At 41.3% G+C, this 24,401-nt stretch overlaps 1 protein-coding gene and 1 long non-coding RNA gene across 3 annotated transcripts; one reads left to right on the top strand and one right to left on the bottom strand.

Annotated features, from left to right (window-relative positions):
- Positions 1-4,379: 4,379 nt before the first annotated feature.
- LOC143276109 (protein PBDC1-like) lies at positions 4,380-10,279 on the bottom strand. The gene is made up of 6 exons (XM_076580509.1): positions 10,170-10,279; positions 8,208-8,267; positions 7,061-7,120; positions 6,231-6,371; positions 5,524-5,635; positions 4,380-4,701 (listed from the first exon to the last, which is right to left on the bottom strand). Exons 1-6 carry the CDS (start codon positions 10,185-10,187, stop codon positions 4,586-4,588), a joined length of 507 nt encoding a protein of 168 aa, XP_076436624.1. The 5' UTR covers positions 10,188-10,279; the 3' UTR covers positions 4,380-4,585.
- Positions 10,280-16,588: 6,309 nt separating this feature from the next.
- Positions 16,589-24,173, top strand: LOC143279548 (uncharacterized). 2 transcript variants are annotated; one of them, XR_013054900.1, is made up of 4 exons: positions 16,589-16,735; positions 17,711-18,079; positions 18,965-19,004; positions 22,424-24,173. It is a non-coding gene; the product is annotated as an uncharacterized LOC143279548 (long non-coding RNA). The 2 variants fall into 2 exon arrangements; XR_013054899.1 differs by lacking the exon at positions 22,424-24,173 and having other exon boundaries at positions 18,965-20,097.
- Positions 24,174-24,401: the final 228 nt, after the last annotated feature.

Here is a 24,401-nt window from a genome sequence, read left to right as displayed (position 1 = left end):
TTAATGAGAATTACAAGAAAGACATTGCTGCAGGCAGCATTTCCCGCTGGGTTTGCGAAGTCATTCTTAGAGCCGACTCTCATGTGCCCAGAGATATCAGCTGTCTTTATCCCAGAGCACACAAAGTGCAGGCCATAGCTCTCAGTGCCGCAGCAGCATGTGTTGGAGGCAGCCTTCTGGTGGTCTGGGAATTCCTATATCAACTTCTGCCTTGGGGATTTCTGTATGACCAGGGCTGACAGTTCCAAGGGGATATCCTTTGTCACGGCTAACACTGCCATTTCGGTTACAAGGGTTCCCCATGCAAACCAGTATATGTTGCCCTCCTCCATTTGCTTTAAATTCTGCATCAGCTTAATATGGTACAGTATATGACACCAAAAAGAGGAGTTTTAATAATACTCCCTGTTTGGTGATATATACTTAACCATGTCAAACTCGAATGCCCACCTGTCCGTACCCGCATCTCTGCAGTGGTTCTCATGGGGTGTTTTCTCGAAGGCCACAGAATGATTCAGTGCTTGTAGCTTTAAAGCGTTTGTTTAGCTTAGAGCAGAATGGGCAGTCTTTTCACTGTTAGCCGATCAAAATTTGGCCAAGCAGAACAAACCGATAGGCCTAGTTTGCATCAGTTTCACATGGTAAGTATATATTTGTTATTACCAAACAGTGAGTATAATTAAACTCCATTTTGTTGCAGAAAAATTATCACCTTGACTTTAAATGCCTAAACAGTTATATACAATGAACCCAATTGGGGGAAAAAAGCCCAGATGCAGAATCTACGTTCATTTTCCATCACAAAAATGTTTACTTTCTTTCTGTATCTCCCATAGTTTTTGTACTAGATTTTTAAAACAAAAATTATTACCTCCGAACCACAAAAATTCCCTGGCAAGGGGAGAGCGCTTTTTTATATATTCAAAATTCAACTGGTTAAATAGATCATCTTTAGCCTTTGTCACAAATTTATTTTCATTAGTCTGAACTCTGACCATCTCCAACCTTAGTCTCAATCCTATCAGTGGCTTTGTAAGTTTGTTACAGCATTATTTGATGTCAAAACAAATCAGTAATAAGGACTCTTGATGGTACTGTTATCAGCATAGATGCAAGCTTCTTTTATGTCTGGGAGTTACATTTGTCTTGAATAATGATAATACAGGTGTACCTACCTTGTTTGATACATTAGGTTATCATCTTCATGTTGTTTATTAACATGTTTGTTATCAGTATTTTACAAAATTAGCTTTGCAATACTCTGCACCGCATTGTATAGAATTATTATTTTCATTTCTTAGGGTTTTATTTTTTATTTTTTGGGATATGGTGGGGAAAATCTAGAAAGCTTATAATAACTTTCCATTGGCTGTTTAAAAAAAAGAAAAAAAAAAAGATTTTTCTTAAGTCTGTTTAGCATCATGATCTTATATATATCTACCTCATGCTTGTCATCTTTTTGTTTGATTATTGATTCATTTCAGATACATGTCTTTTATAAACCATTGATTAAATGGGACCAGCTACACATTCACAGTATTTTTTTGTGTCAAGAGTTAAGTAATCCTCTCCCACAGAGTGGGTGTCACATGAAAAGGTTTCCCTGCTGATCATGACCCTTCTCCTGTCCACCCCACCCACCTCCTACGTGATGCCAGGGGTCTTTCAGTATCAACAGAATCCGCACCTTCTGGAAATTCTGGGCTAGAATTTTCCTCTTTTTACACCCTTCTCTTTGTTTCTGCCTTTTTTTCTGCCCCATCATCTTCACCAGGGCACTTCTCCCACACCCTCATTCTTTGTGTCCTGTACACAGCGACACCGGGGTTTATCTGTTGATGTCCCGGCGACAGCAATCTACTGGGAATGATCTATGTTAGGTCGCCACACACCAGCGAAGACCCTGCACTAATGCTGAGTCACTTTGGTGGTGTTCGGAAGTGCCTGTCCTGATATGACGTATTTAGGACACCACCTACTTGGCCCCTTACTAATGACAGTTATAGCTAAGTCACAGAGTGAGACTTAGTGTGAGGGCCAACACTGCCATGAATCTGTCAATACCAAAGACCTTGACAGGACTCGCCTCAAGCATGGAAGTGGAGGGGGATCTAAACTGAGGTCACCATCAGAGCAGACATTAAAAATTTGGGACTTTTTTTCTTTTCTTTTTTGATACAATTGGTGTTGAAGGAAGAGGAAGATGATGATCCTGTGGAGGTCTTTGCTCTGGAGTGATATTGTTAACACTGGGGTGGCACTAGCTGTCCATTCTGCAGTGTTATTTGCCTGTATGGCCTTTGTATGTATTTTTTGTGTGGCTTTAAGGGGTTTTTTTTAGTTTTTTTTTAAACATTTTTGTTTGTAATCTAGGGATTACAGGTGCATGTAATTAAGTGCATGGGCTGCTACTGTTCTTAGCACACCCTAGTCTTATTTGCCTAAAGCAGTTTAATGATTAAGATAATGTCATGAAATGAGTTCAATTCATGTTGTTTAGAGCCCAGCCGACCGTTTAGGCCATCTCAGGGCTGATGAAATGAGTTAAAACTCAGGGTTTTGTGGTAATATTACTCAGATGTTACAGATTTTTTTTTCTGTTTTTCAGTCTGTCTTGTTTGGCCCTGTGCAGTTGGCTGCACTGAACGCAACAATGTTAAATGCTTTTATATATATTTAGATATATATTATGTACACATTCACACTTGCACCGACTCCCCTCTTATGAGGTTAAGAATTCAAATTTTGTTTTAACTGAGGCTGGAAAGATTGCATCTGTAGACCAGTGCTGCATCCTATGTTCTTGGGAGTAAAAAAGAAAAGGAACAAACAACAAAAAACATTATAAAAGGTCTTCTATGCATTTTCTCTTTTTCTATGATACTATTTTACTTCAGCTTCTATTGTGTTTTGTGCCATTATATCACTTTTTGGTGAGGGCAGGTGAGGGTGAGGGGGGCATAAGAGGGACAGGGGGTGGGGGTTTAATCTTTTGTATATTTTGTTGAGGTTTCAATGCATTTCTTTTTTCTATCATATTATTTTTGTCAACCTAAATTTGTAATAATTTGTGTTTTATGTTAATTTATTACTTTCTTTGGTGAGATAGTATTTTGAAGTTTTGTTTATTTTGTTGATGGCAATAACAAACACTAGTCTTCATTGCAAGTGAATGTTGATGACAGATTTGAATTCAGTGATTGTGGATGTATGTGAATTGCTGTATGCTGTATGGGGATGAATGAACACAGTTATTGGATGAACTTTTGTCAGCTGTTTCTACAAACCAAGACATAATTGAAATAAAACAACATGTACCAATCTTGCGTGTACTTTGAGTGATCTTTTAGCTGTTTCTACAAACCAAGACATAATTGAAATAAAACATGTACCAATCTTGCATGTACTTTGAGTGATCTTTTAGCTGTTTCTACAAACCAAGACATAATAATTGAAATAAAACAACGTGTACCAATCTTGCGTGTACTTTGAGTGATCTTTTAATTGAAGACGCATCTCAGTTTATCTGTTAACCTGCTTGTTCAAAGTTTGTCAAGTTTAATCCCTTAATTGCTGCTGATAAGGATGCTCGTCAGTGAAAGGCTGTGAGGTTGTGAGACGTGGCAATTTACAGGTCAGGATGTCAGGCACCATTCTTTACTTCTTCTACAGACTGTATTAGCTTTGTTCAACAAAATCAAAGACCCCACTGAACAGTACATAAAAAAGTGGTAACTGCCTTATAAACTATGTAAAGACATAAACTATGAACAGAAAGAGAAAGCATAGGAAACCAGCAGTTCAGCACAATTCTGACAAAAACAATTCAAATCAATTAAGAGCAACAAAAATGATAAAAAAGGGGTAAAAAAGAAGATCATAAAGGCAGCAGCATAGCTATAAATCATGAACAGAAAGCATAGGAAAACCTTGAACGACTCTTGGTGATTATATTCTAGATTGGCTATATCCACAGAAATGTAAAATAACCCAAAATGAAAACCATGAAAGGCAACATGGTAACTTGTTATAAGTAGGATTATGTTTTGTGATTCTGTCAACCTCAAGAAAAGATAACCAGATCAAAGAACTAGAGGAAAACGAGCACAAGTATAACTTAGTGTATGTGCACAAGTAGACATCTAGTCAAGTGTAAAAAGGTAAATTATAACCCACTCCTCCCCAAAAGGGAAAAGCAGGCAAGTTTTTAGTAAAAACAAAAAAAAGTTATTTTCTATAGTTTTATGGCTGAAAAAACTTTGAAATACTTTGGGAACCAATTTTGGTGTTACCTCTGGTCTTAATTAGCAAGTTGGAAAAATGAAACAATGTTGTGATGACTGATACCTTTCACACAGACACACACAATTACGCACAACTTCACATAAAAACACCTTTATTTTTTTCCCGTTTTCCTTATTTGTCAGAATGGTGCAGGAAAAGCTGTGGAAATAGGGGGAAGACTCGCAAAGGGAAAGAATCAGGCTGAACTGCCAGAAGATACCACTTTAACAGACCTGCCCCACACAGATAAATGTCTCTTTCTTTTTTTCAGCAGTCGCGACGTCACATATCAAAGCCTGTGCTACGAAGTCTTGACATCACCACTGTCTTTCTGGCTTTCAGGAGAGAAACGGAAATGACTGTTGTGGTTCTCTCTGTTGCGGGCGATCTCGATGGCCAAAAACTGCGTCCGAACACCTGCAAGCAGAAGTAGACAAAACCAGACAAAATTTGTTTATCAGGAAATCTGGATGAGAAATGGTGAAAATACATCCACAGAATATGGGGCAGCAAAATGAAATCAAACTGAAAAAAAAAAAAAAGTTATTTAAAAAAAAAAAAAAAAAGTTATTTGGAAAAAAAAAAAAAAAGAAAAAAAAAAAAAAAAAAGTGATGAATGGGTGATTCAGGATGAGTGGTAAGGATGAAACGTCACTGAAACTGCAGTCAAAGGCACAGAAAAAAATTCTTTAAAATAATATCACCAATGACCAAGCGCACCAAACCATCAAACAACACACTACGACATATGAAGATAGCTGACATCAGTTAAATCTAAGAAAAGAAAACTATATTGGTATGGCTGCGTAACCAATCCAATGGCCTTGGAAAAACATTTCTCCAAGGATCTGTTGAGGGAGGGGGATGGAGGGAAGAAAGAAAAAACAATGACTGACAACACTGCAGAATGGACAGGAAAACCATTTGCAGAGACCCAGGTTTTGACAAACAACCAACAAACCTGGAGGAATCTGGCAAACAGTTCTTAGTGCGGTACTCAAATGACTCTTCAGAGTCAAGGGTAAAGAAGGAGAATATATAAAACTATAAAATCACTAGATTTCTAAAAAAGTCAATAAAGACCAGAGGAAGTTGGCAGCTAATGTTCATGTCAGCATTTTTACTGAAACATAATTAGAACATGTATATAAGCATAGTCAAGTGTTAAAAGAGTAAAGGATGGAACATGTATGGATATTTCCAAACAGAAAACAGTGAAACCGAAGACACTACACTCACAGAATGTGGAGTTTTCCTCTGTGTATGGTTTGGAAGAGTCCAGTCGTATCAACGTTCCAAAGGTGTAGTTATCCACTGTGTCTTTGAAATCTTCAATGAAATTATGCCATGTCTGCCCACAGAACATAAAGTATTATCGTCACTGACAACAAACAGAATTCTTATTTTACCACAAACTGATTTTCACTTTAAAAAAAAATCATGTGATCACTGCAAGTAGTAACAAGTTACTCACCCAACTGTAAGTAAAATGTATACTTTGATAATGTCAAAATTTGGTCACTTCATGTAACCTATAAAACAAACTTCTCATTTGTCAGATGGACACCCCAGTCTCCACGATTGCTATTTAAAATAATGGGATTGGAGCATCTGAATTGAGGAATCACGGGGGTCAGGAGTGCATGTAATGTGGGTCACAGTAAGTATGTTGGTGAATTTACATTACTGATTAGGTGAATTAAGGTCTTCCAACAGTATACCCAAAGCATGTGATGATCATTCCAGCTTCTGTGGGATCATCAGGCTTGGAACCCCTACTTACCATGTGCAGAGAATTAAAAAAGAAGAATTTTTAACCAGATTCCTAAGAAAATCACAATTGCAAGAGTTTATGTCTGTATCTGTGTCTATGTCTGTGTGTGTGTGCATGCTTGTGTGCAAGTATGTGTGAGTGTGTGTGAAAGCATTGCAAGTATAGTATATACCAATTTGCCGGAACCGGATTTCATCTTGTCCTCATCAATGACATCAACCCTCATGTCTGGGAAGGTCTGGCGGAACTTGGTGTAGATTTCATCATCAATGGGGGTGAGACGCAAACAGCTGGGATCCACAGAGCTGATCAGCTGCAATCACCGGGAGTGATTCATCAAGTTCATTGTCACTGTCATTCAAGGGACATACTGTGTCATAACTGATCAGCTGGAATCACCGGCAATAATTTATCAAGTACATTGTCACTAACATTCAAGGGACATACTGTGTCATAACTGATCAGCTGGAATCACCGGGAGTGATTCATCATGTTCATTGTCACTAACATTCAAGGGACATACTGTGTCATAACTGATCAGCTGGAATCACCGGGAGTGATTCATCATGTTCATGAAGAAACTGATTTTTTAAAACAAAAATCAAATTCATCTTTGATCATCTGCTGACATGGTAGAACACTGCAAGAATTAATTAAATATCTTGTAACTGATCTCACTGGACTGGAGCAAAGCACTATCTCATGATTTCAGTGTGCTGCTGCTGGTCTCCTTGACTGATCGTGACAGACAAGTTCTAACAGGGAAACAGTTCTGGAAAGAGATGTGTTTTTCAGGAAACAGTTGGGCCCTCCAGGGTTTTTAGGAAGGAGAAATCCTGCATGGTGCTCTTGAACAACTAAACCCTTACCTAAAGTGACACAGTGACTGAGTGAGATTTAAATGATCAACAGAAACAGCCCACTGGCATTTGCAATTTACAGCAAGAGTTTAGGTTAAACAAAATGAAGAATTCAGGCCAGTCTGGCCAAAACGATACTCACATTAAAATATATTTCAGCATGTTCACCGGCTTTGATTGCCCAGAAGCATTCAACATCATTCTGCAAAAAGAACACAAGGCAAACATGACGGTTGCAGACTGCTGTGCACATCTCAACTGCCTTTCCAATAATCATTTCATTAAAACAGTTGCCATTATCAAAGAATATGTGCCTGTGAAATCATTGACCTTAATCTAAACAGAGAGCAATACTTCAACAGAAGGTGGCTTGTATCAATCACAGCATTAAAAAATAAAAGTGAATCTCACACACACAACCACAGAGAGAGAGACACACACACACACAAAGGAAGAGTGTGTGAGACAGAGAGACAGCATGCATGAATGAGAGAGACAGAAAGAGAGAGAGAGAGCTAATAAGAATGCACTGTCTATATCAGTTATTACTGAAAAGGTTTCCCAAAACTATTATTGTTAATATTTTTGCTAAAGTAAGTTATAGTCCAGCTGACCAGACAGGGCCATATCAGGACTGCCCAAATGCACAGATGAGCAATGCGTTAAACACAAAACTGAAAATTTCTAGCACAGAATTTCCAGGTGGGGTTCCCAAACCTGACCAAATATTTTTAGACCTTACACCAGTTAGAATCTTGGTTGTGATCATAGTTTGCCAATTTGAAAGCGTTGTCTGAATATCTTAAAGTTAAAGGGGTGCTGCAAACAGCATCCTGGAATGACCACATGAAGGTGAAATCTGATAGGGTTTTGCTCCTCATGAATAAATAAAGCAGACAAATCAAACTTTCCCAATGGTGCATATTGGAAAGTCAAAAGATTGCACATAAATTCAAAAAAAGTTGTGACTGCACAATTTCAAGTCATAATATGCAAATGCAACTGAACACATTCAAATGTATTATGACACTAACGTGTAAATCATAACGGTGATGACTGATGTTCAACTTCTGGTAGTTAAGCATTAACTTTAACTTAAGTTAATGTTCCAATGTTAAAATTACAAAGTTCCAAAGAGAACTTCCCCAATCTCAAATTAAGCACTGAGCTCACATCAACAATTCCATGAACAGAAAATAGAAAAAAAGGAAAACCCTAATGACAAGTTTAAAATGAGCGGTCTTGAGCAACAAGCAAAATTTTCAGATTTCTGTGCACTGATGACTCACAGTATTTCCAAGATTTTCACCCTTCCTTTCGGCGCTGACATGCAGCAGCTGCTCCGCAGTCTGAAAGCAAAAACAAAATGTATTTAAACTTTAAAGACCATATATTACATGTACATATGAAATTCTATATAAACCAGGCATGTGCACAGTTAGGAATCATTGCATCTATTGCCAGGTGCATGAATAAAAATACTTCAAAATGCGCAATAAGCTACCAGGAAGATGAAACCTGGAGAGGAAGGATGGCTATTTTTTGGCTATATCTACCACCCCCTCCCCCCCTACACACACCCTTACCCTCCCCCTCTACTCCTCTGTGTGACTGGCGAACTGAACAACCATGTCTTGTTGTGAATACTACTCATTCCATCTTGAAGGGGAAAAATTGTTGATATTGCCCCCAATTTTTCTCATCCCAAACTAATAAATGACATGAACTGTGACAATCTGGAGTGAGCTTCTAGTTCTTCAGTTACTATTACTAAGTAAATACTTTACTAACTCATCACAAGTACAACAATCTAGAGTGAGCTTCTGGTTTTAGAGTTATTACTCTATCTGGTCTTCGTTTTTTTTTAACCCAAAAGTCAGGTGTCAAAGTTTTAAACAATCAAAAAAAGTTCATATCTCAAAGAGTCAAACAAAATGACCGCAGCCATCCTGGAAAATTCAACTCCAAGGTAATATCACATCACATCATATCATATGATATCAAGTGTCATGGTTTTTAGGTTTTATCAGCCTTTTGCCTGATCAATTAGGACTTTTTATTTATTCCTTAAAAAAAATTGAAACTTTACATAAGAGTGCGCAATTACTAATGTTATGGCTAGCTTCCTGTGGAGAAATTAACTTGGAATCCATAATCCTTCTAGTGTTTATATAATAAATTCTTAAAACTGTTAAGTGTTCCTGCAGTGGCAATGTTAATATTAATGGGCAGATTATTCCAAAAATTAACAAACCTGTTAGTAAAAAAAGTGTGAAAAAAGGTTTGATTTGGTGAATGTCTTCATTAGTTTTAGTGGGTGTCCCCTGGTATGATTATTGTCTTTTAGAGTGAAAAGATTTTATATAGTGCTCTTATCATAATGTCCATGTAGAATTATGTAGAATATGTCTCAATCATATCACCCCTTAACCTGTGATATTCCTGGCTTGGGATTTTCAAACTAGTTAGTCTCTCTTCATAGGACATACTACCTATCCCTATAATTTGACTGGTAAATCTTCTCTGCACATTTTCAATCAAGTCAATATGAATATGTTTTCTAAGATAAGGGGACCATACCACATTACCATATTCCAGTATTGGTCTTACTTTTGATTTAAATAATTTGACTCCAAAATCAGGAAAAATCGCCCTACTGCAACCTCTCACAACAGTTTCATCAGCATACTGATATTGGTAGTCATGGGGAAGAAGAAGAAACCAAAACAAAATAAACATATTCCACGATTTCGGAGGGGAGTTACTCCTCCCCCCCCCCCCCCCCCCCCGGCTAACCATCCGTGACTGGAACGCCCTCCCTGCTGAGACTGTCCAGTCCCCCTCCTCGGACACCTTCATCCCCAAGGTGTCCAGATCACAGTAAACTCTGCCTTTTTTTCGGTGGTGTAGCGATTTGCTGGCCTGCAGCTTCACTTAGGCTGCTACAGGGTCTTGGGCCTGAAGGCCTGAGTGCAGCTCCACATGCAGCTGCGCCTTAACCGTTAGGGCCAAACTTCTTTACCCTCCTATCTTCTCTCTCCCTCTCCACGCTGCACAACTCCCTCACATATCAATAACAGCCGGACTGACGGCTGATGGACACTGCAGGAAGAAGTTAAAATCCCTTTCATGGCTGATGGCGGTTGGGAAAGAAGGGATTGTTACGACAGTTTCACAGAAATAAATATACACCAGTATGCGTTGAAAACATTAAAAACAACATATCTGGAAAAAAAATCAGCTTGTCTTACCATTCCAGAAGACGACATGATGTTCTGTAAAACAATTCTAGAACACTCCTCTCACTGACTCAGGTGCCAGCTTCATGTGTCAGCTTAAAAAGGGATAAGAATGATTTCCCTTGCTAAGGATTTGAAAAGAGTGATGGTTCTTGTTTGGCGGCTTGTGAACTGTGCCGGCTGTTTGTAAAAATGAATCCCGTTTTTGATTCCATTTCGCCTCGAAGACGTAAATTACAGCCTGATGAAGTTAGAGATATGTATAGCGAGCCCCACATAAAGGCGTCGAGAATATCAATCAACGAAAAAGTAAGTTTTTTTTTTTCAAATTTGAGTGGTCTGGATGTGGTCAGTTTGTACCGTGCTTGTGAACTTTTGAAATTCAACATTTTCAGTTCAGTTCAGTTTTGGGGACGTTTATAAGCCTTTTGGTGTCATATACTGTACCATGTCAAACTGATGCAAACAAGGCCTATCGGTTTGGAAGTCTTTCTTCAAATGTTTTATCCATCAATCCACAAAGTTTACAAACAGTAACAAACCTTGTTGCCCTTCTTTGAAATTTACAACTGCTACAGATTGCTTTTTGTATAGCGGTACGAAATAACATTTCCACATGTCACATGTACTGGCAGATTTTGAAAGGTCCACACACACACGCGTGCGCGCACACACACACACACACGCGCACACACACACACACACACTCACTGTCTCCAATTTGAGTGATCTTGGTCTGTTCAGTTTGTACTGTGTTTGTGGACTTTTGAAATTCAACATGCGTCACATGTACTGACAGATTTTGAAAGGTACACACACACATGCGCACACACACACACACACACACACACACAAAATGTCTCTACACGCATAATGTCAGCGACAGTGATACAGAGAGGGCCGCACAGTATGAATAACGATACAGTACTAGGTCTGTCTCACCTGGGTCTCTTGAATTTTGATACTGTGTTATGGTCATAGAGAAAAAAAATATAATGAATGATGATTTATCAATAAGAATAACACCCACATATACTCTCAAACTCTGGTATTTAATGTAACAATGATAATAGCAGTAATACTGTTTAATCATGAATTAAGATACATAGATAAGATATGCTACAAAGACAAACCTGAGTAGTCATAAAAAAATTAAAAATCCCTAGATTAGGACACTCACAGTGAGTGCTTATGTAAGTTATGAACATATACATGTATACATGCTAAAAATCAGTTTCAGATATTTGTTTCACCAGACCTAATAGGCACCTTTTTCTTTTGCAGGATTGGAGTGGTGAGGTTGACATGGTTGTTACAGATACAGCATCTGCACATGGTCCATTTGCAGCTTTCCCACAAATTGGTGATGTCAACACGTTCAAAGAAATGCACTCTTCTTTTGTCCAGTCACGTCATTGTGTACCATCAAATGGTTTACACCCCAGTAAAGGATTTTGGACAGAGAGAAAACCAGACAGTGCTGTTCATTCACCTTCTCCTCATTTTGCGGGTCAAGGTGCTCAGAATCTTGCTTCCTCTGTCTGCCTTCAGAATCACAGTCCATGGTCAGGACTGGAGGTCATGATGCCACAAGAAAGTCATGTGACTCACCCTTCACAAGGGCCCTGTCTTCAGTGTCTATCTGGAGAATCTGTGAGTATGGCCTTCTGCACACAACTGCATTATTTTTCTTGTATATATATTTATAATTCAATTTTTGGTGTCATATACTGTACCATGTCAAACTGATGCAAACTAGGCCTATTGGTTTGCTCTGCTTGGCCAAATTTCGCGCGGCTAACAGTGAAAAGATGGGCCCACCGCTCTCAGCCAATCAAACGCCTCTAAAAACTATAAGCGCTTAATCATTCCTTTGGCCAAGGCTCTCCACGCCATCTTGTCAGGTTTACGCTCTGTCTCGTCTTACGCTTTTTTCGGCTGTTCAGCGTATCCTTTTGGCCTTATTTTGTTGCATGCGGCTTGTGTTTATTGTATTCTTACATTCTGTGTACTCGATTCGACTCGGCACCCTCGATTCGTTCGATTTTTTCTGCCTCTAAGTCGATCCTGTCTTTCCTTTCTCTGTTGGGGGTCGGATTTTCGCTGGGTGCCTAAGCGCGGGTTCCATGCCTCGTGTGCCATACCACGAAGGCAGGGAATCATGATGCTGGGATTGAGACTCGGTAAGAGACTCTCCCAGGCCCGGAGCTCATGATTCCTCCCGATACGGACCGCGGCGATGCGTCGTTAGACGCTGATCGCGGAGGCGACGTTCGTACCAGTAAAACGGTCATGAAGGGGACCGGGGGGAAAGAGGTACGAGCGTCGCCTCCCGAGGTGTCCCAGCGCGAGGCAGGGAGAAGGGGGAATGGCAAGTCATCTCCGTGCTGTGGGGACTCGCAGCTAGGCGCGGACTCCCGAGGGGAGGCCGCGCCCGGCCATTACCCGGGTCCCCACTCGGAGACAGCCCTCACGTGCCCCATTGTTGTTCCCCCTCCTCCCTTCTCTGTCGACCCCCCTCCCCCACCTCCTTTTGGGGGGGGAGAAAAATTTGGTTCCGGGGGGGGATCTCTACTTTGCCCACCCCGGGCCAAGCCACCCCAGTCTCCCCACGGGAGGGGATTCGGGGCGCGTGGCAACCTGCTCTGCAGGTCTTCCCGCTATCCGGCCGGTCTCCCCTGCTGGGGGAGGCCCGTGCGTGTCAGGCGGTTCCGGGCAGTCAGCCCGCTCGTCTTCGGGCGGGACTGACACCCAAGTCGGACCTGACCTCCCTCCGACTTGGCCAGGTTGTTCCCTTCATGGAGGTCAATGCACCAGTGACCCTTGGGGTTTGGGTCACAGTATGGCTGGTGCCCACGGGTAGTTACCCCCATTCTACCCGTACTGGGGCGCATCTAGGATGCACACTGGGTTGCCGGGAGCACCAAGGGCCAGCCCCTTGTCCGCTCCCCACCGGACCCAACCCAGCACATCTCACAGGGTGACACACACAGCCCCGACAAGTGGGATCGACTTCTTGTCGGTCAGGTCGAGTTCCTCGACCAATATTGCCACTCTGTCCACAAATCGGGCCTCTGTCAACCCACAGGTGACCACCACGGTCACAACGGCCTCCTTGTCAGGACCGACGGCTGCTCAGGGGCCCTACTCGGCCCGGCGGAGCCGGCAGTCCCCACCTGCCCAGCCCTCGGTCCTACAGTGAGATGAGTGGGTGTTGGTCCCCACACAGCACTCGTGGGTCACTCTTGCATCCAGGGACGCCCTCTCTGAAAAGGTGTGGCACCCACCATCCCAAGCATGGTTGGACCTACGGTCCACACGCTCCCCACCCGCTTCAGGTGTCAAGGACATAACAGTGGCGGCCATGGTCCCGGCTCGGGATCGTCCCAGCTCATCCCGATGGGCTGACCACAGCTCACAGGACGCCCCAGTGGGTACATCCACTTGGGATGGCACCCAGCAGGGGATGGACTGCGAACAAGAGTGGGAGCCCCTGTCTTCGGATGAGGACGAACAAGCAGATGAGCACTCTTCGCCCACATCCCAGGGGGGACAGATTGAGCCCGTGCCTCCCTAGGGACCAGCCTGAACCAAACCCGGACTTTGCCGAGCTCGAACTGACCCTCCCCAATAGGGCCACGTATGCCGAAGCAGTCCCTCAGGCTACTTTGTTACCTTTGACCCTCCTTACGCCATGTGACTCTAACTCCAGAACCACAAGGCAACTCAGAGTGCCAGAAATGGTGCAGGTATGGCTTATTAAGTCAGCCCGCACTGTCAGGGGTGCTGCTTCCATCCCTCCTCTAGGCAGGGAGTCCCTCTCTGCCCCGGGCGCCTTTTCCCCGGGAAAGTTTCTTAAAGATTCCTACAAGGGAGGGTTGTGGTCCTGGTACATGCAGGACCACCCTGCCTACAGCGGAGCAGAGCCCTCCGCACAGGACAGGATGTTGGTCTCACAGCGCACCACCTTCCCCACTTCAGCTAACCTATCCTTTAAAACGTTAGCAGAGTGGGACAAATTGGCCCGCCGCTGCCCCCTCGAGGTTTCCACGGCGTACACCTTCGACACGTTCCTTCACAGGGCCAATGACCTGTGCGAACAGTGTCCAGTTAATCAGGACAAGGGGTCTCCTTCCTCTGTCCCGCCGGGCCTCTTCACCGACCAGAGGTTACATGCTTTTGGCAATAGGGTAGCATCCGGTCTCACGGCAGCTGCAGACACAGCTACCAGCCTTCACTTCAATACTGTGCTAGCGCGGCGTGATGCCATTTTCAGCCTCTCTAACATTCCTGTGGAGGAGAGGGCTGCCCTGCGGTCCATCCCAGCACAGCAGCACTCCCTCTTCGGCCAGTTCCCGCTCCATTTTGTCAGCCACAGGGCAGAGACAAACAGGGAGGTGGCCTCATATTTGGCCCACACCTCTCATGGGCTCCAGGGTTCTATGCCATTGAAGAGACTGGCCACCAGGGCCCCTCCATATACCACGCCGCCTGTCAAGGCAGCGTGTGCCGAATCAGTGGCAGAGGAATAAACCACCTTAGGTCTGTCCAAGCCGACCGGCCATGCCCAAGGCCAGAAGGCAGCACCCCCAATGACTGGGCCCCGATTCAGCACCGCCAGTCGTTCAGCCCCTCCAAGTAGGAAACTTGTCCCGGCATGCACATCAGTGGTGTGCTCTGGGACTCAACGACGGGATTATGTCGGTGCTAGAGTCGGGGTACATGCTGTCTTGGGTGGAGGATCTCCCCCCTCTAAAGATCCACTCTTCCTCCTTAGGTGCCCAGCTCAACGGAGCAGGAGAACGTCCTAGAAAAAGAGATATCGCACCCACTCCTCATGGGGCTATATCTCAACTCTCGGACCCGGGCCCCGGTTTTTACGGCTGGTTGTTGGTGATTCCAAAGGTCTCGGGAGGGTGGAGACCAGTTTTGGACTTGTCCCCCCTCAACAAATTCCTCCCCAAAATCAAACTCAAGATGGACACACAGGCACAGATTCGGGAGACCATCCAACAAGGTGATTGGCCTACCTCTATCGATCTGGAAGATGCTTATTTTCATATACTCATCCATTCGGCATCCCGTCGGTACCTGAGGTTCGTGTGGAGGGACAAGGGGATCCAGTTCCCGGCCCTCCCATTTGGTCTGTCCCTTGCCCCTTTCCTGTCTACCAAGGTGGTGCGGGAATTGGTGTCCATCGTCCGCTCGGAATCCATTTGTCTCTGTGTGTACCTGGACGACTTGCTTATCCTGGCCCAGTCGCAGGCCCGGTGCCTGAGTCATACGGCCAGACTTCTAGACCTTTGCTCCCAACTGGGCTTCCTCATGGACCAGCAGATATGCAGTTTTAGTGGGTGTCCCCTGGTATGATTATTGTCTTTTAGAGTGAAAAGATTTTATATAGTGCTCTTATCATAATGTCCATGTAGAATTATGTAGAATATGTCTCAATCATATCACCCCTTAACCTGTGATATTCCTGGCTTGGGATTTTCAAACTAGTTAGTCTCTCTTCATAGGACATACTACCTATCCCTATAATTTGACTGGTAAATCTTCTCTGCACATTTTCAATCAAGTCAATATGAATATGTTTTCTAAGATAAGGGGACCATACCACATTACCATATTCCAGTATTGGTCTTACTTTTGATTTAAATAATTTGACTCCAAAATCAGGAAAAATCGCCCTACTGCAACCTCTCACAACAGTTTCATCAGCATACTGATATTGGTAGTCATGGGGAAGAAGAAGAAACCAAAACAAAATAAACATATTCCACGATTTCGGAGGGGAGTTACTCCCCCCCCCCCCCCCCGGCTAACCATCCGTGACTGGAACGCCCTCCCTGCTGAGACTGTCCAGTCCCCCTCCTCGGACACCTTCATCCCCAAGGTGTCCAGATCACAGTAAACTCTGCCTTTTTTTCGGTGGTGTAGCGATTTGCTGGCCTGCAGCTTCACTTAGGCTGCTACAGGGTCTTGGGCCTGAAGGCCTGAGTGCAGCTCCACATGCAGCTGCGCCTTAACCGTTAGGGCCAAACTTCTTTACCCTCCTATCTTCTCTCTCCCTCTCCACGCTGCACAACTCCCTCACATATCAATAACAGCCGGACTGACGGCTGATGGACACTGCAGGAAGAAGTTAAAATCCCTTTCATGGCTGATGGCGGTTGGGAAAGAAGGGATTGTTACGACAGTTTCACAGAAATAAATATACACCAGTATGCGTTGAAAACATTAAAAACAACATATCTGGAAAAAAAATCAGCTTGTCTTACCATTCCAGAAGACGACATGATGTTCTGTAAAACAATTCTAGAACACTCCTCTCACTGACTCAGGTGCCAGCTTCATGTGTCAGCTTAAAAAGGGATAAGAATGATTTCCCTTGCTAAGGATTTGAAAAGAGTGATGGTTCTTGTTTGGCGGCTTGTGAACTGTGCCGGCTGTTTGTAAAAATGAATCCCGTTTTTGATTCCATTTCGCCTCGAAGACGTAAATTACAGCCTGATGAAGTTAGAGATATGTATAGCGAGCCCCACATAAAGGCGTCGAGAATATCAATCAACGAAAAAGTAAGTTTTTTTTTTTCAAATTTGAGTGGTCTGGATGTGGTCAGTTTGTACCGTGCTTGTGAACTTTTGAAATTCAACATTTTCAGTTCAGTTCAGTTTTGGGGACGTTTATAAGCCTTTTGGTGTCATATACTGTACCATGTCAAACTGATGCAAACAAGGCCTATCGGTTTGGAAGTCTTTCTTCAAATGTTTTATCCATCAATCCACAAAGTTTACAAACAGTAACAAACCTTGTTGCCCTTCTTTGAAATTTACAACTGCTACAGATTGCTTTTTGTATAGCGGTACGAAATAACATTTCCACATGTCACATGTACTGGCAGATTTTGAAAGGTCCACACACACACGCGTGCGCGCACACACACACACACACGCACACACACACACACACACTCACTGTCTCCAATTTGAGTGATCTTGGTCTGTTCAGTTTGTACTGTGTTTGTGGACTTTTGAAATTCAACATGCGTCACATGTACTGACAGATTTTGAAAGGTACACACACACATGCGCACACACACACACACACACACACACACAAAATGTCTCTACACGCATAATGTCAGCGACAGTGATACAGAGAGGGCCGCACAGTATGAATAACGATACAGTACTAGGTCTGTCTCACCTGGGTCTCTTGAATTTTGATACTGTGTTATGGTCATAGAGAAAAAAAAAATATAATGAATGATGATTTATCAATAAGAATAACACCCACATATACTCTCAAACTCTGGTATTTAATGTAACAATGATAATAGCAGTAATACTGTTTAATCATGAATTAAGATACATAGATAAGATATGCTACAAAGACAAACCTGAGTAGTCATAAAAAAATTAAAAATCCCTAGATTAGGACACTCACAGTGAGTGCTTATGTAAGTTATGAACATATACATGTATACATGCTAAAAATCAGTTTCAGATATTTGTTTCACCAGACCTAATAGGCACCTTTTTCTTTTGCAGGATTGGAGTGGTGAGGTTGACATGGTTGTTACAGATACAGCATCTGCACATGGTCCATTTGCAGCTTTCCCACAAATTGGTGATGTCAACACGTTCAAAGAAATGCACTCTTCTTTTGTCCAGTCACGTCATTGTGTACCATCAAATGGTTTACACCCCAGTAAAGGATTTTGGACAGAGAGAAAACCAGACAGTGCTGTTCATTCACCTTCTCCTCATTTTGCGGGTCAAGGTGCTCAGAATCTTGCTTCCTCTGTCTGCCTTCAGAATCACAGTCCATGGTCAGGACTGGAGGTCATGATGCCACAAGAAAGTCATGTGACTCACCCTTCACAAGGGCCCTGTCTTCAGTGTCTATCTGGAGAATCTGTGAGTATGGCCTTCTGCACACAACTGCATTATTTTTCTTGTATATATATTTATAATTCAATTATTAATTTGATGATGAGTTCATAGCTTTTATGTGTTTTGATTGACATGCCTTGAAAATTAAAAAAGGAAAAGAAAAAAAGTATGTTTATAAATGTTTTTGATTTTGGCTTTTTGCAGTTTACAGGAAACTAACAACCCCAAACCCATGTTTTTTTTTTTGTTTTTTCTTTTCTTTTCTTTTTTTCTTTTTTTTTTTGGTGATAGCACAGGTGTGAAGTATTCCACCTGATTTAGATTAATTAGAATTTAAAACAGACTAATATTTACTATCTTGAATAGGGGGCAGGAGGGGGGAATCCTGAATGTGTGTATTCAATGAAGCATGGTTACAAAGACTGAGTTTGCCAGATGGTTATGATTGTATGAAAGGACAAAATATGCAGAAAGCTTTCAGTCTGTAAAGAGGCTTAACATACTATAAATAGGAAAAAAATAGATTTTCAAATTTTTGTGCTTGTAAAAGATGACAAATAACCACCAAGCCTATTAAAATTAAGAAAATACAGTGAATTTAGAAAATACAGTGCTTTTACAAATTTGTTTAAATTTCAACTTTTTACACAACATCACTCAGCATGTGATTGTGAAGAAGGGTAGAAAAAGGAACCAGAACAGCTAGGTGTGGGCTGGCTGGGGAGAGGGGATGTTCACCCATACACAGAGAAAATGATGGAAGGCCCTTTCTCAGCATTTGAAACTGTGAAAACAGTTTGCTGACATGATATTTTGCATGTATGGGTGGGTGTGCGTTGTGTGTATGAAAGAGAGAGAGGAGATGAGTACACAGATGACATACTGATTTTGTTGTATTGTTGTCCACAGGGCCATATTCACCACATTCGTAGCAGGACTCAGGCTGTGGGTAAGCAGTGACAGCAGTATTTCACTATCTGTTGTGGAGAGTCATAGGGGCACTGCACTGACAAAGGCTGCACCATCTGTCTCCATTTCTACACCTATAGCATTGTTAGCAAGTATCTTGGCTGCAGCAATGCTTTTCCTGGTCCATTCAGCAGCACTGTCTACCCTCCTGTGACATGTTTCTTGCTGGTTTTCGTGAGCAGATTTTACCTTGCTATACACACAGCATAGAGTATTTAAATGGCCATAACATTTTAGCTTTCTTTCCTTTACTTTGGCCAGCAAGTCCTCATAGTGATTTATTTGTTGGTTTTCATGGACTAATAGTCTAATAATTACACTGGTAATATGATCAGTGTAAGAGATGGCCATGGTTCAACTAAATAATCTCATTTCCACGGCTTGTCTTTTCCTTTGTACAATTGTAGTTTGCTTTCAGGGATCAGGACCTATGTTAATGTACAGGTGCAGGAATGAAAAATCTGTGCGCAAGCTTCAGTTTGGATGTGACTAATTGTGGGGGTGATATTTTTGTCTCCTCAGATAATTAGGTTACATTTTGCCATTGCCTTAAAAATCTGGTAAAACGTGAAAGATAGCAAAAGTTGAAAGATAGCAAAAGTTGAAAACTACACTCTGGCAAGATGGATTATATAATTATAGGTCTTTGTTTAGTGGTGCATCTCAGTCGACTGAATTTTGTCAGTCCTAACACCTTGATCTCAGGTTGTGACCAGTCTCAAGGCTTTGGTCAGGATTTATTGTGTCAGATGTTTATGTATGGTTTGTCTGCATATGTACATGTAGGTGTGCATATGAATTACAGTGTGAGTATGGCAGGAGAAAGTGTGAGTCAGTTATGTGTATGTATGTATACATATGTATGCTGTGTTTTATGTATACATGGGACAGCTTTATTATCATGTATGTATGGGTGTTGTTGTGAAATACATGAAAACATGATGATATGAAGTTTTACCTGCCTTTTCTGCCTGTTTTATACATGTATACTTAATCTTTTTTTATGGTATCAGTTTTTCTGTTTAGAGTTGTATACATTATTTTTTTTAGTGCTATTCCCCCCCGCCCCTCCCCCAGACCCCCTGTTTATGTTGATGTTGTTACAGCATCTTCATTTTCTTTTTGCTTTGGTTTTTTTTTTATTTTTTTTATTTTTTTTTTTTAGAGTGTATTTGTTCTATCTCATCTACTGAAACACTGACAACTTTATGATCTGCAGTGAAGTGTGCACATCTGTCATTTCTGTAACCAAACTTGTTTCCACTTTGAGTTTGACACATGGTGGTGATGAATTAGGAAACCTTGCGCAAACAATCTCTTCTGCAAAAGTTATATGCTAATAATCAGAAACATGTTGCGTTTGGTCCCAGGGCTGTAGCTGTAAGGCTTTAAACAAAGTTATCCATTCATTATCATAATATCAGTAATGCAGTTTGGCTGTGACATTATTGGTTTCTACACTGCATGGATTTTAGGTGTCACTGATGAATGTGACGTGTGTGTGTGTCTGTGTGTATGTCTCAGTGTATGTGGGTCTGTGTGTATTGTGTGCACATGCATGTGTCATATACAGAAAAAAAATCAACATAACCAGGCAGCAGAGGAGACATTATATTGTAATGTATCTATCATTATGTCCCCGCTCGTATCATTTGTTTTAAGATGAGGCAGAATCATTCAGATTGGCTGTTGGCACTGTGCTTGGTGTTACAGCTCTTAAGTATGTTGCTGATTTTCCATATCTGTCATCTTGTTATTGATTTATTCAAAAAGCAAATCATTGGTACATTCCATTATATCTACTAATCCAGTCAGAATTATTTATGATGGTGTTGGTGTTTCACGTAAGTTGCATGCATTAAAATTGTTACAATAGGTTCCAATTCAAACTTAAATGAAAGAAATATATTAAAAAGATTGCACTGAGAAAATGTCTTAGGAATTGGTCATGATTTACTTGGAATCTCTTCCACCAGACAGGGTGATTAGGCTTGGTTAAACTCAGCATTGATCTGTTTTTCGTCGGTTGTTTTTCCACCAAATAATTTTACTGTCATCTCAGCCCTGTGACATTATGTATGAGAAAGGGATCCCGCCAGTAACATTATTTATTCTAAACAGAAGAATGGGTTTGATCTTTTTTATATATATGTTTTTTTTTCATTGTGTGTGTGTGTTTGTGTGTGTTGCATGCACATGTGTTTATTATTTGTTTATCTCTTTACACCTTAAATTAAAATGATGGTGACATTGAATGAAATTCACATGAGCACAGCTGTTTATCCTCTCACTCTGTGTTTTGTGACTGTTTTTAACCATGTCAAACACCTTGATTGTTACAATACAGCTTTACTGGCGTCTACATCATATCCACACCAATGAGGGAACTTGTTCATTTTTGTTTTAACAAAAAGTCAAGTTTGTAACTTTATCAAAATGAATTTAGCCTGTTTCGTTTTTTTTGTATGTGATTTGTATGATCAGTCACGTATGTCTGGAATTGATTGAGTTGCTCATTTAGCATAGAAACTGGGGTCCCTTAGCCACCATACCGTGTGTATCATAGCGCATCCACTGTATATGTGAGAAGGGAAAATCACTTGGTGACATTGACTCCAGATCAAGGTCACAGTGAGCATTTTTTCTTTTTTTTTTCTCTTCCTGTGTGGATGTTAATTTCTGGTATTTTGTTTGGCTTTGCACATTTTTGATGATGTTGGGACAGTTTGCACAGACTGATGTGAATGCAAACAAAATTTGGAAATGATTTACCTTTTTGACCTTGTCATGAGATGAATAACAGCAAGTGGTATTCTGAAGAGAAAGAGTTTATGACAATGACATGTAATTCTAGTGGTAACAGAGTGAGTGCATACTCACTGGGATAGGTACAAACATGCGAACATGTGAAGTGCACGCATACGAGACTGTTTCAAGCCAGGGGCCCTGTTGCCAGTTAATGGTACAGCACACCCCGCTTATGTAAAGTCAAGGGGAACAAAACTTTTCCTTTATTATAACAGGTTTTTCTTATAACCAGTTTCATCAGATATCATATAGTCAAGTTTTGATGATCCTTTTTATCTTATCTGAGGATTGTTTTTCAGTCTTAAATATGCAGCCAAAAATATTTTTTTCCTCTTTTCGGGGGTATATTGTATTCCCTTACACCATTCTATGTTCATTTATATTAATATTAGTACAAATTTTATACGGTAGCTGTTCATGCACAAAGCATATGCTATAATGATCTATATGCCCAGCAGAAAGATGCTCAATTTTTTGTTCTTTGCAAGAAAACTAAGTTAATGTTAACCACTTCAGGTGTGACATGTCTCAAATTCTTTGTTGTAATTTAGCATGAAGAGCAATGTCACTTTTATTTGTTTCTTGAATTAGGCACGGATTGGACTAATTAGTCATCAAAAGGCATGCCGCCCATCCCTGGCAGGAACTTCTCTCTGATCTTCGCAAGCGAAGAACCAGCCATCATCATATCATGAATCAGGCACAGATGTTGTGAGTTGTGGAGTTGTTAAATTGCACTGCGCTGACCTTATTAGAATGTCGCATTGTGTAGTGATAAAGTGAAACTTGCGCAGAAAATGAAAGTGAAATGGTGGCTGGCACCCACCGAAAAAAGATTGTTTTTTTTTTCATTCATGTCCCACCTTTGTAAACCATGTCTGACTGAGGCTTTCTTTCAGATTGTTGTGAGACATGTTGGATAATGGACTGCATATATAATCTGTCTCTGAAAGTGTTGGATACTTGTGCTTGCTTGGTCTGATTTTGTGAGTTCAGATTAACTGTGAAGTAAAAATGATCTTGACTTGGAAGATGAAGGCTTATTTGAATTATTTCAAGGATGGTTGTGGTAACTGTAAGATATGATCTCCAAAATTTTCCTTGGCAAACAGTATTTGGAGCTGTAACTAGTGTCATAATGAGTCATATCTAAATGGGTCACTCACTGAGTCATTCAAGAAACGATGGGGAGGGCACATAAAGACTGCTGTCAATGTCAACCTTAAAATCAATAATTTCAGTTGACCCTTATCTTCCCGGGGAAGTCTCATTTCATTCTTAATTCTGTAATTCCTCATCCAACATTAGCCAGGGTGTAATTCTGTGAGAATTTACAAATTTTACATGGGCCCAAAACCCAGCAATCTCATGGGAATGTAACCCTATGAGCCCTGACCACTGCTTTACCGGTAGTGGGAGGGGTGGCATAATACCTGGCCACCGGTTGAGTGGTGTGTAAACACTTGTGTTTTGCTATTGGTTGACTTATATTGAAGAGCCAATCAGAAAAACCGTAATATTCTGACATCAGTGAACGTAGTACCAACATTGCCGCGCCTTTTCACTGTGTTTTGTGCATGTGCTTTGGATAAAAAAGATCGATTTCTACCATGAAGAGTGCAGAGTCTCAACCTGACACGCCTCCTTTGATCAACTGATTCTGCATGCTCAGATTCATTTTCAACATCACTATCTCTTGCAAAATCATCCCATTCGAATTCCACCTCACTATCAGAGTAATCATTGTCATACTCTACTTCCGATAAATCATCAAGCATATCAATTACTTGCTGCGTTGTGTACAGTTGTTTTCTCGCACGTTTTGTCCCTGATTTCTGCCCCGACGGGCCAGGTTGAGACTGCACGCTTCAAGTGTTTACTCACCGCTCAACCGGTGGCTGGGCATTATGTCATTTTTCTCTGCCACCAGTAAAGCGGTGGTCAGGGCTCAAAGGGTTTAATACCATTTATTTGCAAATTTTGGCTCAGGAGCTCAGGCAGAAGGGTTAAAATTGCTCAGGAACTCAGGGCTCAAAGGGTTAAGAGGATGGTTACTCTGTACTTCTACTGTTTACTGACAAACTTTGCAAAACTAACCTTTTTCGTCTTCAACAACTGCATATCTTTTATCATCCAGCTGCTTGCATTTCCCCCCAAGTTGTGTATGCACTGTCTTCTTCATCTCAGTCATGGCTTATTGCAACTCTAGCTTTTGACATGGAATTGAAGTATGTGATATGGAACCCAACATATCGGTTTGTGCTTGCATCACAACTGTGATGTTTTGAAAGAACTGTGAAAGTCTTCAAGGAAGACATTTGAAATACCACCATGTCAAGAGTTGAAGAAAAGAAAGAGACTCGGCTTCTGTCATGTTGGATTTCTATGAAGGTGAAAGCTCTCTTTTCCTTTTCAGCAAATCGTCATGTACAGAACTTTTTCTTTCTTTTTGTCTTGTGAGCTTGAAATTTCCTTTCTAAATGTATCTCCTTTTCATACAAGACAATAATATGTCCTTCCAAACATCCAATACATTTACATAAAAAAAATGACAAGATTTTTTTTTCAT

The sequence above is a fragment of the Babylonia areolata genome, chromosome 2 (genome assembly GCF_041734735.1).
Source record: "Babylonia areolata isolate BAREFJ2019XMU chromosome 2, ASM4173473v1, whole genome shotgun sequence".
Lineage (NCBI taxonomy): Eukaryota > Metazoa > Mollusca > Gastropoda > Neogastropoda > Buccinidae > Babylonia > Babylonia areolata.
The sequence above is the reverse complement of the archived record's forward strand: the minus strand, read 5'-3'. Positions and strand labels throughout refer to the sequence as shown.